The 16576-nt window shown below is 43.7% G+C and overlaps 1 protein-coding gene across 1 annotated transcript in view; it reads right to left on the bottom strand.

The window, feature by feature from the left end:
- The window catches only part of Rtn1 (reticulon 1), a 245860-nt gene that overhangs the window by 112666 nt on the left and 116618 nt on the right, over nucleotides 1-16576 (bottom strand). The window contains exons 2-3 of the mRNA XM_008839495.2: nucleotides 9617-10390; nucleotides 4412-5146 (exon numbers count right to left, since the gene is read on the bottom strand). Coding sequence (XP_008837717.1) covers nucleotides 4412-5146; nucleotides 9617-10390 — 1509 coding nt within the window. The remainder of the gene's footprint in view (nucleotides 1-4411; nucleotides 5147-9616; nucleotides 10391-16576) is intronic.

Here is a 16576-nt window from a genome sequence, read left to right as displayed (position 1 = left end):
GTTCTGGGAGTAGAACCCAGGACCGTATGAATGTCAGATGGGCTGTCTACTATTGAGTTGCAGCCCCAACCCTAAAATAGTGTTTTGACTGTGAGAGTTATGATCATGGAGGTTGAGTGGCAATCAAATAATATCACTTCGTTTGCTTAGGAAGGAAAAGAAGTAAAAGAGTGGATTTTTGAAAGATAACATGAATGTTCTGAATTTAGGAAGTCCAACTAACAATGAGGAAATGGGCTTGGAGCTCAGAAGAGAGGACACCCCCAAAGCAAGAGACCAGGGAGGTGCTGCATAAAACACAGTGGCTGAAAGTCCACGGGGGGAGATCAGACACAGGAGCAAGGGCATGGAAGAGAAAGAAAGACAAGGCAGAAGTCCGGAACCCTGGAAACAGAGACAACGAAAGACTGAACTAGAGGTTGATGAGTAATCAGAGAAGAAAGAGAAACATCAGTAAAAAAGGGAAGGAAAAGCTCTGAGGAGTGAGTGATCTCCAAATGAGCCGAATTGGCCCTCATTTTACAATTCAGTGTAGTCCCGGCTACTCAGGAGGCTGAGGCAGGAGAATTGCAAGTTTAAAGTCTACCTGGATGACAGAGTGAGTTAAATACCAGCCTGGGCATCTTAGTGAGACCTTGTCCCAGAAAAAAAGTGAAATGTTACAAGACAATATGTATAATATGATATCATTCGTATAGTAAAAATTATATAATCTCAATTTTTAAAGAAAATTTCTCAAAGGAGCAAGAACAATAATATAAATAAATCAGCCTACGGTTATGTCTGGGACTTAGAAACAGGAGTGTGGACAGATCCTTAACTTCTTATTTTGCACCATTTTGTGCAGCTTGAATTTATTATTACAAACACATTGATTTCTTAGGCAATATTTTATTTTTTAAAGATTTATTTTTATTTATGTGTATGCATGTGTGTCTGTCCAGATGTGCACATTAGTGCAGTGCCCATGGGGGCCAGAAGAGGGCAGCAACAGATCTCCTGGAGTTGGAGTTACAAGAGGTGGTGAGCTGCTGGATATGGGTGCTGGCAACCGAATTCGAGTTCTCTGCAAGAGAAGTACAAACTCTTAACCATGGAGCTGTTTCTCCAGCCCTTTAACCAGTATTTTAAAGATAGCTCAATACTACATCTTTAAATTAGCAGAGAGGACATGAAAAATTAGACTGAAAAGAGGCTATTGGCTTGGCAAGTCAGATATCCTCAATGACCTTTAGTAGAATGGCTTTAGGTCTGAATGTGACAGTCAACTGCCATAGCCTAACACTAATCTATCCTGATGAGTCATATTGGCTATTATTAGTGTTTTGTTGAGGATTTGCTTTTATGAGTCTTTCACTGGGACATTCCTGAGAGTTAGAAACCAAAATGACTGACTTCAGAGTCTGATGATCCCAACACACTGTTGTAGAAGTGTGGAAGAGAGGAACACCGAGCACCATGAAGGCAGGACCGCACAGGGGGAAATGAAACGGGAAGAGCAGGACTTTTGTCTTCAGTGCCACAGCTATAGAGATCTCTGAAAGGTGAGAGTGCTCCAAATTACAGACCATGTATACCAGTAAGCCTGGTGCTCGCTAAGGTCACATACCACAATGTCATCAGAGAGCTGCCAAATCTTAATTCTAAATATTTCTAGACCTTTCTGAATTGTAGAGCAGCATCAGATAGGTGGCTCCAAAGCCAGAGGAGGAACAGGCATACCTGAGACGCACAAACTCAAATGCACTTGTTCCACTGGATGCTTCAGTGGGCACGAACAGGAAACTGCAAAGCTGACTTGGCCTCACAGCTGAGGGCTTGGCATAAGCGCAGACCTGCTGCCCAATGACAGTGATTAAGAACAGCCTGGGGGAAGCAGGGCAGCATGTATGCTTTCTCACCTGCTGAGACAGAGCTGCTGAGACCAGAAGTAACCTCAGAGCTCAAATAACCTTCTGGTGGCTCTGAGTCATCCGCCCAGAGCCCCAGGGCTTGTCTTCCCCAGAATGGCCTTTTAGTCTTTTCATAGCTGGTGCAGCTGAGCAATGAGTCTCAGTGGGAAACTAGATTTCAAAGGACCTCTCAGAGTACAAGTGAGCATAGGTTATTCACCCTGGTATGCCTTAATCTTTTGAAAAGACTGCTGCTCTCTCCTCTGTAGCTTCTAAACTTGGTAGCAGAGGGTCTAAGCCATAGGGGGCAGTTTGCACAGAGATTTGAATGATGCTGAACTGACCATAAAGGATGCTCTGGAAGCTTTGCATTCATAACTACAGCTTTACAGTCCCTCACTTCTTCATCAAATGTCGATAAGTCAGTCCTGGCTGTAGTACTTGCCTCTTAGGTTTCCTAGGAAAAGAAATGAGCCTGCAAAATTCCCTTTTAGTTTCAGCCCTCAGTTTACTTACTTTGGAGGATAAACATACTGGAATAGCATTGTTCCAAAATAGTCCCATTTCAGGACCATTAGGAACTAAGACAGAGATACATACCTATGACAGTACAGTGACATGAACAATGCTCAGCATGACTCAAGATCACCTGTTTCAGGCCCTGGAGACTAAAGTTTTTCATGTTAGTGCTGTTGCCTATGGCTCTATGTGAGCTGCAATGCTCTTCTCTAGCCCAGTCAGAATGATGTCAAAAGAATGTAAATTAGTTTCAATGCTCACTAACAAGTACACATGCTCACTGTTAAATTTGACTTCAAATATCCTCCTTTCACACACAGATAATATATGTTAAACTTTTGGGATGGCCCAGCAGTTAAGAGCAGTGGCTGCTCATGTAGAGGACCTGGGTTCAACTCCCAGAACCCCCTTGACAGCTAACAACCATTTGTAGCTCCAGCTCCAGAGGATCTGATGCCCTCTTCTTGTTTCTGAGGGCACTGAATACATGTGATGCACTTACATGCAGGAAAAATATTCATTCACATAAAATAAAAATAAATTAACTCTTTTGAGGAATCAAGAGTTGGGGTTGGAGAGATAGCTCAGCAGTTAAGAGCACTGACTGTTCTTGCAGAGGACCTGGGTTTGGGTTCAATTCCCAGCACCCACATGGTGGCTAAGAACTGTCCTTAACTCTAGTTCCAGGGGAATCTGATGCCCTCTTCTGACCTCCGAGGTATTATACAACATGGGTGCACTCGCATACATGCAGGCAATACGCTTGTACACATAAAATAAAAATAATAAATAAAATATTTTTCAAAAAGCGTCAACAGGCTGAGGATGTTACTCATTGGCCCTAGGTTTGATTCCCAACAACAGTGCAATCAGCTTTCACAACCCTGTAACAGGCTTAGCTTTTATTTCATTCCTCCAGGTTCTCGCGTTCTAACGCGTTCATTATAAGATTTATCTGTTAGCTTTCAATATGTAATGAGAAAGATTTTATTCTTTATTTTTATGTGAAACACTTTGGGTTAGCAAAGACACAGTCATGAGGCATACCTTTGAAATCATCTGTCTTCAAAAGGCAAAATGCTTCTAGAGAAATAAGAAATAGAAGAGAAGAACAGGCAGGGACCTGGAGTAAAGGAGTTGAGTAAACTTTCAAACTTTGAGAGTGTTTCACAGTTCCTTCTGGAAGCTCTCAACTCAGGAGTTCCCTACCATTACCCAAATGCAGTCCATTAACAAAACAGACTAAGCAGGCCTCGATTATTCCTCTGGTTCTTTTGGTCCTTTCCTGAATTCCAAGAGAAAACTGCAGCCAGGTGTTATGGGTGATTTTTATCTGGATGATAAAATAGTGACTTTTATTTGAAGACTTTCTCATAGGGAGAGTGTAATGACCAAATTAAAATAATTCTGAGGCTTTAAAAATCAAGTCACCTCAGGTCTTGCTTAGGGACAGGAGAAACCCTGGAATCACATTTGGTTTCTGTCTTTTCTGACTATCTAGGAGTCAAAAACCTTACCAAGAACCAACTCTTTTGATCCTTGGGTATGAGAAAGAATGGGGTTTGGCCCGTGTAGGAAAACTGAACAGAGGTAAAGGTGGGTTTGGATGTAGCCACTCCCCAGCTTTAAGGCTAGAGAAACAAAGCCTGGAGAATTTTGGGAAGGCAGCCCTTTCTAAAGAGGAAGCCAGCCCTGGAAAGGAAGCAAGGGTACAGTCGCTGATTCCAGGGTTCCTGGAGAGTACTCTAAAGCCCCCTAGTTATTTGGTATCTTGGGGTCAGTCCGCCAGCGACAGGAACACGTGCATCTGCCAGCGTGCTTTGTCCAGCTTTTAATCGGGACTCTTTCCTCCTTCCACCCACTTGGAATTGATCTCTGTCCAGCTGTATATCCAGCATGGTGACAACTTTAGGTTTGGCCCAGAGGGCTTCCCTCCCTCAGACCATCCAGGGAGAATGCTAACGGGGCAACCTGCTGGATCAGAAAAACTGTGACTTTACCTTTTTGCTTGTTGAAGAAAAGCAGAGCCTGGGCGAAACCTGGACTAAGCAGCGCGGGGCCCTCCGTGGCAGCGGGATTTGGGCTGGAGCGCCCTGCTTCCTGGGCAGGCTGCTGCGACGTGGGCTGCTCCGGCGCCGGGGCTCCGTCTCCGGAGGGCGACTCGGGGCGGGTTTGGGGAACATCGGAGGGGAAACTGAGGACCCGTGCCGGCGCGCTGGGCGTGCTCTCCTCTGCCCGCGCACCGGCCTCCTCCCGGATGGCGTCCAGGGCGCCTGGCTTCATCGGGGGCGAGTCCTGCTCGCGCTTGGGGCTCTCCTCCGAGGCGGAGGAGGCGTCGCAGGACTCGATGATGAGCTCGCTGTCCAGCTCGGCCTCGCGCTCCTCCCGCAGGATGCTGTACTGAATGGACGGTGAGGCGGGCGACGGCGGTGGACCGGCCACGTGGCCGAAGGTCACATAGCCCGTGGGCAGCGCATCCTCTGATGCCATGGGGTCCTCTGACACCAGCTCAATCTCCGAGTCTCCTGACTCCGCGCTGCTGGCCTCGTGGTCCAGGGGGCTGGGGATGGTGGGTAATCCAGACCTGGCCTTGGCCTTGGGTCTGTCGGCCGCATGTCCCGCCTGCCGAGGGCTCTCGGTGGTTTCATACGATAATCCCTTTGCTTCTTTAATGGCTGCAATCAGCTCGTCCTCGGAGACGCTGCATTTCCCCTGGGACTCTGCGGCAGATGGTTCTGTCATCCCACAGAGTGAAGAGGAGCCAGAGAAGCACACACACGGACAGACAGATGGACACAGAAAGACAAAATAAAACAAAATTCCATTAAGGGAGACGTTTTGTCGTTGCTTGAGAAACATACATCTCATTAGCACAGAAATAGTCTGTTTCTAGGGCTCTGCTGGAAAGACAGGCCACCTGAAATAAAAGGCTTATTACTGTTGTGGCCCAATCAGTCAGTGTTTTGCATACCTAGCCATCTTGATCTAGCTATTTAAAAAATGACCTAGCCACTTCTTAGCAACAGAACCTTGGCTGGCTTTTCTGTTTCAGTGCAGCAAAAATTTTAGAAGTCGTTTTAATTTCTGATTCCCTCAAGGGAAGTTTTACAGTTTCACAGACTTCACCAGATAATCTACTAGACACAGATCCCAATTGATCCCACAAATATCAAGAAATCAGAAAGTCACTCTCTGTTCCTTGCTTGGTCAGAGGCCTTTGGGAGCATTTATAACTAGATTTCTGAGATTTAAATTTCCCATAAGAATATTTTTACTTAAAATTTTATTCATTTAAAAAAATTTTTGTATTTATTTATTTTTACTTTATGTGTATGAGTATTTTGTCTACATGCAAGTGAACCCGTATCATGCAAAGACTGCAGAGGCCAGAAGAGGGCATCTGATCCCTTGTCACAGACCCATCCGCTAGCATCCTCTGGGGGACACGCTCTTTACTTGTGGAGCTTCAGGCTAGTGACAATAGTTTAAGCAACTGTCTAACATATTCTATTAGTTTTTCTCTCTTTGCCCCTTTTGGTCCATTCCCCTTATTTTGTACATTTGTACCCTGTTCTGTACCTTAGTCAGGACCGCTTCCCTTCTGGTTTCTGGTTATTTTAAGCCAATAGGAAAGACTTAGCAAAGGGAGATGTTGGGATGTTTATACTCACTGTTACTTTGGAAGTTCCTGTTCTTAGTGGGCTTCTGGATGTTGTCCCCTCTCCCTACTCTGTTAGATCTGAGGGTGGTAATAGCTCCCTTGGCTTAAGGTCTCACCATCTTTCCACATATATAAATAGCTCTTTGAAACTCTTCAGTTACAACCTTTGAATATGTTGCTGGTTTCATGGTAGGATCTTTACCAATGTGGCTTGAAAATGTGTCTCACTCTCACCTGTGCGCTATGCTTTCCCTATTTAAAAAAGGAAGTAAAGTCTGAGAAAGGGCCAGTTATAGTTTGGAAAGTAACAGGGGGAAAATGATTGGACAATCACATGCAGAAGAACAAAGCTGATAGATACAAAGTTGCAGAGGAACTTAGAGGAAGTGCATTTGAATTGATCTGAAAATACAAATAGAGCCATGACCAGCTGACATTGTCCAAGGTAAGCCCCCTGAGCAAAGATGCCAATGTGGAACAGGAAACGGTTACTTCAAAAGTTCAATTGGAGTGTTGCAGGGAAAGGTAACAGGTAATGTGACTGGCCCTGGAAAGCTCTAAAACGTAGTCTGAAAGTCATTGTTTTATCTGGCACTGATGGATGCTGGGACGGAAAGGATAAATTTAAGAGAGAAAGCAGAAGGATCTGATAAGAGCACACTACAGTCATTAAGAGTAGAACTGAGGGACAACTCAATGAGTGTGGACGACCACGGATAGAAAAGAAAGTTCAAAAGACACTGAAGAGAGAGAAACAAGACCCAGGATCTAATTGATGTGGTGAGTGAGAGGGAAAAAAGATGTCAACAGTCCCTCAAAATGCTGAGCCTGTGTGTGTAAGTGAACAAGCACGGCACAGTGAGAAGCACGGAAGTCAGTAATGAGCTGGTCAGATGGACAGTGGGGTGGTCTTCCTTTCCTATGGCACACCTGGTGCTTTCTTATGCAGAAAGCCCGTGACTATTCAAGCTGCTGGGAATGGCCCAGCTCCTGCTTGTTTAGTGTGCCATCTGGCCTGGTACTGCATCCTTTAGGAGATAGGTGGGAGTGCCTGGGGTAGTGTGATGACCTGATTAGTGTTTTTCTTCACCCCTACACTCCGCTCTCAATGACCCCAGAGAGAAAGCATCCAGAAGAGAAAGAAACGCCAAGGAATATGTGTTCACTGTCACTGCCCTGGCAGCTTCTTCAGTACCTGGCACACAGGAGGTAGAAGCTGCATTCTTGTGAGAGTTGCCTCGTATTTTTACAAGTGTTTATTTTTTAAATTTATGTGTGGTATGTGTTCTTGTGTGCATGTATGTGCATGTAGAGGCCAAAAGTTGATGGTGGTGTCTTCCTCCATCACTCTCCTTATATATTGAGGCAAGATCTCTGACTGGAACCCAGAGAACACCAATTCAGCTAGACTAGGTAGCCAGCTGTTCCCAGGATCCCCTATCTCTGCTCCCCACCCCTAGTACTGGGATCCCCTGTCTCTGGTCCCCACCCTCAGCACTGGGATTACAGGTGAGCTGGTGTGTCCCCCGGCATTTATCTGGGTTCTGGGGCTCCGAACTCTGTTCCTTATACCTATATGGCAAACACCACCCACTGAGCAATCTCCCCAGCCCCAGAACAGTGCTGCTTGTAACCAGGTATGTAGCTCAGAAAAATTACCCTCAGAAATTCCAACTTAGCAGAAGTCAGTCTGGACAGAGCCCAGACACCTGCATTTTTAAACTCTGCATGTGACTCCAACAGCTAGGGTTCTCCTTCCAGCCAGGCTGTTATATTTAGCAAATAAAAATCAAGACATTCAGTTAAATTTGAATCTCAGCTAAACAGTAGACTTTTAGAAATGTTCTGTGAAATACTTGTAAACTATTTGGCAACCCAATTTCTGGTTAAGAACTATTGTGTTGGAGCCTTCACAAGGATCTTTATTTACTCAAGTGAAAGGATGCTAGGTGAACATGGGGAAAGGGCCTACTGAGTTCCATCTTGGACAAACCAAAGTGTGATCTTAAAATCAATCTGGGGCTGGAGAGATGGCTCAGTGATTAAGAACACTGGTTGTTCTTGCAGAAGACCCGGGTTCGAATCCCAGCACCCACATGGCAGCTAACAACTGTCTGTAACTCCAGTCCCAGGGGATCTGACAGCCTCTTCTGACATCCGTGGGCATTGTACAACACAGGTGTTCGAATCCCAGCACCCACATGGCAGCTAACAACTGTCTGTAACTCCAGTCCCAGGGGATCTGACAGCCTCTTCTGACATCCGTGGGCATTGTACAACACAGGTGCACTTACCTACATGCAGGCAATACACGCATACACATAAAATAAAAAAACTAATATATTTAAAACGTTAATAAAAAAAGCAATCTGTTCTGATTAATTCAAAAGGGGCTCTGTAGCTCTTCTAGACAACATCTATCATTCTTCATAGGAACTAAAAAATTATTAAAATGCTAATGCTTGGAACCAGGGAACTTTCTAGGATAAAATATTTTTTTTCTTATCTTTACAACTCTATAGGCCTCAAGCTATAATGTTGGTTATTATGTGTCTAGATGCACAGTATACAAGTAGAAATAATCGATTTAGGCAACAAATAGAATATGAATACCTAGAAGACTAGACCTGTGCCTTCAGAGGTAACATGTTTATTGCTGCAGGTATGATGCCCTAAAGGGAGAGGAAAGGCTATTTTACCCAGTTGCTTCTGGTGCCCAACTGCCTTTTAGATCCTCCCTTTGTTCCTGGCTTTTTTCTATGAAACATACAGATCAATCATTTGACACTGCCAACCTGAACCCACCATTCTTCCCTCCCTTCCCCATGTTATAGCCACACTAGCCTCCCTTGAGCACATAGAAGGTCCTAGGAGAAAGTCTTCCGTTGGCTGTCCCTGCAGCCTGGTACATTTGCTTCAGGTGTCTACATAGCCTGTGCCCTCTGTCCTCTGTTCCTCTGCCCCCTGGTCCCTCTGCCCTGCTCAGAGCCATCAGCATTTCCTCATCACCATACCACAGTCTCCTATACCTAAACTCCACCCCCCACTCCCTCTCCTTCTGTTACACAGATATAGAGCTGGAATCAGATATGTCGTATACCTTGGACAAGGTGACTCAGCCATGGGGTGCTCTCCCCATGATGCCTCCAAGAGACCCAGTGAACTCGGAACAGAGCTAACCTCCAGGTAGTTGGCACCTCCCTACTCTGAGCTCCAGGGCCACAGAAGGGTGTCGATGTTTTCATTGTGTCACCCTTACCTTCCTCCATCAAATAAAGAAAAAAAAAAAAAAAAAAAAAAAAAAAAAAACAAAAAAAAAAACGTTTGACAAAGAAAATCCAGTAGGTCTTCAAGGGAAATCCCAGAACACAACCTGTGTGACTCTGGCACAGGCCTGAAACAGCTACATATTAATTAAATCAGTTAAACTAAGTGGGATTGAGGGGGTCCACAGAGTCAAGCATCCCAGATGCAAGTCTTCATCCTCTACTGCTTTGGGGCTTCAGATTTCCACAGGCTGGGTTTTCCCAACATGGAGAATTACCTGTTCCAGAAGATGGAGGAGTGACAGATCCTGGACTGTCATCTTCAGGCTCTGAGACGGTGACGGTAGGGACTGAGTCGGGACTTGGTTTCAGGCAGAGGTCTTGGTTCTCGGGGGTTTTCTCGTGGGTAGTAGTTGTGACAGAAGGTTCGATCTCTGTTAGTGTTATCTTGACAGGGGCAGTGACCAGAGGTGCCCTGTGCTGCTCCTCAGAGAGCTCATCTATGTAAGGAGCAAAGGTAGATTCTTCGAATAAGTGATCCTTGATGATCTTCCCCTCCACAGGAGCTGGTTTATCAGGTGCATGAACCCCTTCTGGTTTTGTGGAGATGTCAGTGTCCTTGTTCTTAAAATCCAAAGATTTATCTTCCAGGCCAGGGTGATGCTGCTCCTGACCTTTTACCTCCTCTGGCCTTGTTATGTCAATGTATTTGTAGGTTTCTGCTTTCATCTGGTCCAGGGGGTCAGCTAGGATCTTGTTCACTTCTGTGGACTCGGCAGGTGTCATTTCTATTCCAGAATCAGAACTCAATAAGCCATGTGGCTCCATCCCAGGCACTTCTGGTAAGGAGGATCCAGGGGTCCCCAGCTCCTCAGGGCTCTCTGAAGAGGTGATATGACCATTTTCCTTCTGAAGAATTCCAGTAAAGTACGTAGAGTCCTCCTGAAGTGGGTAACCGACGTCAGAAATCAGAGATGTGTAACATGCTCCTTCTCCATCTCTTAGTGTCGAAGAAAAAGATTGGTCCAGGGCACTGGAAACAGCTGCCACACCTGCCGACAATACAACGATAGACTGTGAGTAGGCTCCAGGCTGTAGGTCTCTCTCCTGCCTGATCTAACAGCTAGCCCATTTTGGCAAGACACAGAATCCTTTCTCCTCAAGACCTGGGAGCACCTTATTCCTTATTTACTTGGTAGTCCTCAACTCTGCTATCTCCAGGCAGCAGACCCTAGCAGCTCATTATGAGAACAAATCCCAGAAGCTAGAAAACTGATTTTCAGCATCTGGTACCTAAATACAAACAGATTTCATTTGACTCAGTTTTATTAAAAAGGAAAGTCTCCTCACATCTACATTCTTAATGGCCCTTGAAGTTGAAGCAGAGATGGGAGTGAATCCATGTTTGTAAATGATCAGTAGTGTAGGCAGCTAGGAATCAGCTGCTCTTGGAGGCTTACAGATCTGGGAGGAGCTTCAAAAGACACTATAGCCTGTCCTTTAATCCTGGGCTCCTGCTCCTTGCAGATTGACCCCACCCATTTTTTTGAGATACTAAGATAAAAGGTCTCCTAGTCTGGGGCCTCATCTCAAAGTGGCATCACCTTAATGGCACGCATCTCTATTTCTCCAGGTCTCCCCTCACTGTGTTTCTCTCCTCATTCACGTCTTCTCTGCCATTACATGCTTTCCAGTGACGCCTAAAACATCGCAATGGAAATTCCTTCCTGTTGGTGCTAAGGGCAAAACATGTACCTGGGTCCTGGGTTGAGTCTATGGAATGTTTTTATTGTCCCTTCATTCCAGACCCCCCCAAAGGAATTCATTATGAGGAAAAGGGCCACTGAGGTGGTTCAGTGGGTGAAAACAGTTGCCACCAAGCCTGAAGAATGGAATTAGGTCCCCAGGACCCACAAGGTAGAAGGACATAACTGTTTACCATAGGTTGTCCACTGACTTCCACATGTATACTATGGTATGGTCACACACACACACACACACACACACACACACATTGATAAAAAATTTTTAAATTTTAATTATGAGAGGAACAAGAAAATGCTATCATTTTTTTCTTTTCTGCTAAACATTGCCAAAGGAAAAGCAGATCAATGTTGAAGAAGGATTTACTGTATGCCAAGCTATGTATTTTTGTCTAATTCTTACAACAATTTTATAAATTAAGCCCTATATTCTCAATGCCTACATACAAACATACCACACACATATAAACATGCACACATGAACACACAGCATGTACAGTACAAAAATCCTAGACACACTGGAAGAATTTGCCAGACTAAATCACCACGTCTTATAAAGGTAATCAAGATGGGCATACAGAACACCTCCAGCTACAGTGGAAAATCTCTGAGTCAGAACCACACAGTGTTCCACATGGTGGAGATCTGATCTGAGCTCCAGATCAGAATGAGACTCACAAGCTTCCCAGAAGGACAAGCCAGGCAAACAGTTTGAGAGTGCCAGGGTCGAAAGCACAGCCATGCCACCCCTGTCAAGTACCTAAAGACCAAAAGCCACCCTTAGTTATAAGATGCAACTGCCCAGCCTACAAATCACATATTCTGGTTGTGGGGCAAATCACACAAAGATCAACACAGGAAGCTTAATACCACAAAGGTTCTACTCTTATCAGATGACACCAGTCCAAACAGCCAGAGAAAGAACGGTAAGATGGTATGGAAACAGGCTCTGCGCCTGTGCTCAGGTGAGTAACTGGTGGGGGGGGCACTTAATACTGAATTTCAATTTTATTTACATTGCATCATATCTTGCCCCCCTTACATAAGTTCTCCCAAAGGACACAGAAAGAGCACAGATTGTCCCAGCCTTGAGAGGGTAGGTTGGTCGGTCTCCCCGCCTCAGTCTCTCGAGTGCTGAGATTATTTCAGAGTATGCTTGCATTTCTCTACCCTTTTCTCATTTTGGTCTGCCTTTATCTCTCTTTTTGTTTCTCTATTTTCTCTCTTCTATTTTTAAATAGGTGATACTCTTTTTTTAGTATTTTATTTATTATTTTATTTTATGTATATGAGTGTATTGCCTGCATGTGTGTAAGTGCACCTGTGTCATGCAATGCCCGTGGAGGTCAGAAGAGGGCATTAGATCCCCTGGAACTGAAGTTATGGATGGTTGTCATCCCCTATGTGGGTGCTGGGAATCGAACCTGGGTCCTCTGCAAGAGAAGCCAGTGTTCTTAACCACTGAACCATCTCTCCAGCCCCTCTTCTGTTTTTTTCTCTATTGCTTTAATACTAATCACTAGCCTTACTCTGCTTAATTTCTTTCCATTTCTGTTCTTAATAATTAATATCTTAATACACACTGTACTAGTCTTTTTTAAATGTGTGTGTGCACAAGTGTATATGTGTATTCTTATGTATGCAGGTACACATGCGTGGGTGTGCATGCACATTTGTGTATGTGAGTATGGAGGCTGTAGACAACCTCAGAAATCATCCTCAGGAATACCATTCCCCTCCTTTGAGACAGGGTCTCTCATTGGCCTGAACCTTACTAATTAGGTTAGACTGGCTGACCATCCAGCCCCAGAAGGCCTCCTGTCTCTGCCTCTCCAGCACTGGGATTACAGGCACCACCATGCCTTTTTTATGTGGGTTCTAGGAATTGAACTTTACTGGCTGGGCTACCTGCCCGGCTTTCTTGTTCATACATGTACGAAATGTATTCACCCTCCACAACCATCTCTTGCCGCCTCCCCTGCTGCTGATCTTCTTCCCAGCTGACCCCCCCTTCTACATTCATGCTCATTTTACCTGATCCAATGAACTTCATTAGAGCTGCTTATAAGACCTTGGGTGAGAGGTTGTTTATAGGAACATGGACACCTTGCCAGTGGCTTGTACCTGTGACCAGAGTGCTGCTGGGGAGAGAGGAGGCAGATGGATCACAAATACCTGTGGGTCCTCCAACCTAGCCTAGTGAGGGGTCTCTGAGGGGCCTCTTTAATAGGGGCACTGACACTCATGACCTACTGTCCTCCAAATATCACCATATTAGTTATAATTACAATGTATACATTTTTGAGAGACACAAAGATTTAGACAAGAGCATGGATGATGTCTGTAGAACCACACCATCCTGTTCTTCCTCCTCATTCTAATACAGGATTTATAGTGCTCATGGGACATTGTATGACTTATGTTTACATATGTCCAGGCTACATCATAATAATTTTTCAGCTCCTGGAGTTCAAGGCTCATAGCTGGCACTCTACACAGTACTTACTAGGCATTCAATACAAAATGAGTAAATTAATGGATAGGTCAATCTACCAATCTATGGCTGGACTTATTCTATGTAGCTACCGAGAACAAAAAGTAGGACAAATTAAAGCAAGTTACAGAGTACACCTTTAGCCTGGCACTCGGGAAACACCACTTCTGGTGGTGAAGTGAAGCTCACTGACCACGGTGAACCATCCAGCAACATGACAAAAACCAGCCTAGTCAGGATGCTCTACTCTGTGAAAAGTTGGATGGGAGAACCACAAAGAGCCACTTCGACATCTCATGATTTGTGTACTGAATAACGGTCACTGTAGTCTGACCCAATTTCCTTACTTCATCCTCTTCTGTAAAACAGAATCAATATCATTTTCCCTGAGGTGATACCTCAGAGAATATGGGCTTCCCAGATGAGTGGTAAAATGAGGGAACTGAATTCAGACTGTATCTGCAGTATTTGAGAGACTATATAAATAGAATCAACCCCTGGGAAGGACTCTCCATCCTGAAATCCTTATTCTGACAGCTTGATCTTGCTCAAAGGCCCAGCATAAGATTGGAAGGACCTCTGTTACATTGTAAATACGGCCAGCTGGAGGAGCGGGGAGAGGAGTATTCATTTGTGTAAACTCGGGGCTGGACATAGTTCTGAAGGTTACAGTCCCAGATACCAACATTCCAAAAGTGAGAATCCCAGGAAAAAAACAAAATCACAAGGGTTAAAAGGCCAAATGCTGAAACCTGAAAATATATATCCCCTAAACCACAGCTCCTATTAGATAAAAATGGTTATATATGAGGAGTTGAGAGCTGAACTGCTGAGGGAGAAACCAGTGTACTTTCAGCTGCACAGGGATAGTTAAGTGGGTGGATGCCTAGAAACCTGATCATGCATTTCTGGGGGGGGTGACTGAGGGAGCTTCCAGGAGAGACTGTGTGAGTCTCTATGGCTTAAGTGGGGGAAAAAAATCCAACAACAAGGATGCAAGATATCAAAATATAGTTAATGTTTGAAAAGGTCAGCCTGCTTGAATAGATAACCTCTTTGCAACTGTTCATAATCTACCCATATAATATACTTTTTCATATGTTGAATGTTTTGGTGTTTTCCATTATTTTAAATTGGCATCATGCATTTCATAATTTGTTATACCACATATTTCAACTTCATATTGGTTCCAGTACTGGTGGTATGTCATACATTATGCCAATATGTATTGATAGTTCTAATTCATTGTACGCTTATTACTAACATTTACAAACTGGACTCTGTGAAAGTGCATTATCACAAAGTAGCCTAGTTACATAAACATGTTGATGCTTCCTCATAATTGAAGAGAAATCCTTTTTTTATACATCTACATTTATAAAAGATAAAAATTCTTGAGATCGCAGCCCTTTTGAATTGCCAATTAGAAGCTAGAGAGATGGCTCAGCAGTTAAGAGCACTTGCTGTTCTTCCAGAGAATCTGGGTTCCAGTCTCAGCACCCACAGCACCCCAGCACCCACGGATGGCTAACAACCATCCATAACTCCACTTCCAGGGGATCTGACACCCTCTTCTGTCCTCCCCAGTCATTGCATGACATGGGTTCACTTACATACATGCAGGCAATACACTCATACACATACAAAAATTAAAAACAATAAAATATCTCAAATTTTTCATTGTAGAGATATTTGGTGACTTTCATTAGATTTATTCTAAGATATTTTAATTTTTTGCAGCAATTGTGAATGGGAACATTTCCCTATATTCTTTCTTCAATTACTTGTTATTGGTATATGGAAAGGCTACTGATTTTTGTAGATTGATTTTATAATCTGCCACTATACTGAAAGTGTTGATCAGTTCTAGGAGTTTTCTGGTGGAACCTTTGGGATCTCGTAGACATAGTATCAAATCATCTGCAAAAAGTGATAGTTTGACCTCTTCTTTTCCTATTAGTACTCCTTTAATTTCCTTCTCCTGTATTATTGCTCTAGCAAGTTAAGCACTATGTTGAAAAGGACTGGAGATAGTGGACATCCTTGCCTGGTTCCTGATTTTAACAGGAATGCTTCCAGTTTTTCTCTATTTAGAATGATGTTGGCTGTTGGTTTGATGTATATAGCTTGAATTATGTTGAGGTATGTTCCCTCCAGTCCAGTTCCCTCTAGGACTTTGAACATAAATGCATGCCGAATGTTGTCAAAAGCCTTTTCGGCATCTATTGAGATGACAATGTGGTTTTTGTCTTTGTGGTTGAGTCCATTTATATGATTAATGATGTTTATTGACTTGTGTATATTGAACCATCCCTGCATCTCAGGGATAAAGCCTACCTGATCACGGTGAATGATCTTTCTGATGTGTGTCTGTATGTGGTTTGCAAGTATTTTGTTGAGGATTTTTGCATCTATGTTCATTAAGGATATGGTTCTATAGTTTTCTTTTTTGGTTGTGTCTTTACCTGGTTTGGGTGTTAGAGTGATGCTGGCTTCATAGAAGGAATTTGGGAGTTCTCCCTCTGTTTCTATCATTTTGAATAATTTAAGTAGTATTGGTTGGTGCGGTCTTCCTTAAATGTCTGGTAGAATTATGCGATAAATACATCTGGGCCAAATTTTATATCATTACAGAAAAAGATTGAGGAAGACACCAGGCAATGGAAGGAATTCCCATATTCATGGATTGGAAGAATTAATATTGTTAAAATGACCATCCTACCAAAAGCAATATATAAATTCAATGCAATCCCAATCAAAATCCCCATGGCATACTTCACAGAATTAGAAAAATGCATCCTTAAATTCATATGGAGTCACAAAAGACCCTGGATAGCCAAAGCAACTCTGAGCACAAAGAGCAATACTGGGGGGATTACTATACCAGATCTCAAAGTATACTACAGAGCCATAGTCATAAAAACAGCATGGTACTGGTGCAAAAACAGACATATAGATCAGTGGAACATCATTGAAGATCG

The sequence above is a fragment of the Nannospalax galili genome, unplaced genomic scaffold (genome assembly GCF_000622305.1).
Source record: "Nannospalax galili isolate Female #2095 unplaced genomic scaffold, S.galili_v1.0 scaffold336, whole genome shotgun sequence".
In the NCBI taxonomy this organism is placed as follows: domain Eukaryota; kingdom Metazoa; phylum Chordata; class Mammalia; order Rodentia; family Spalacidae; genus Nannospalax; species Nannospalax galili.
This window is presented reverse-complemented; position numbering and strand designations above follow the sequence as displayed.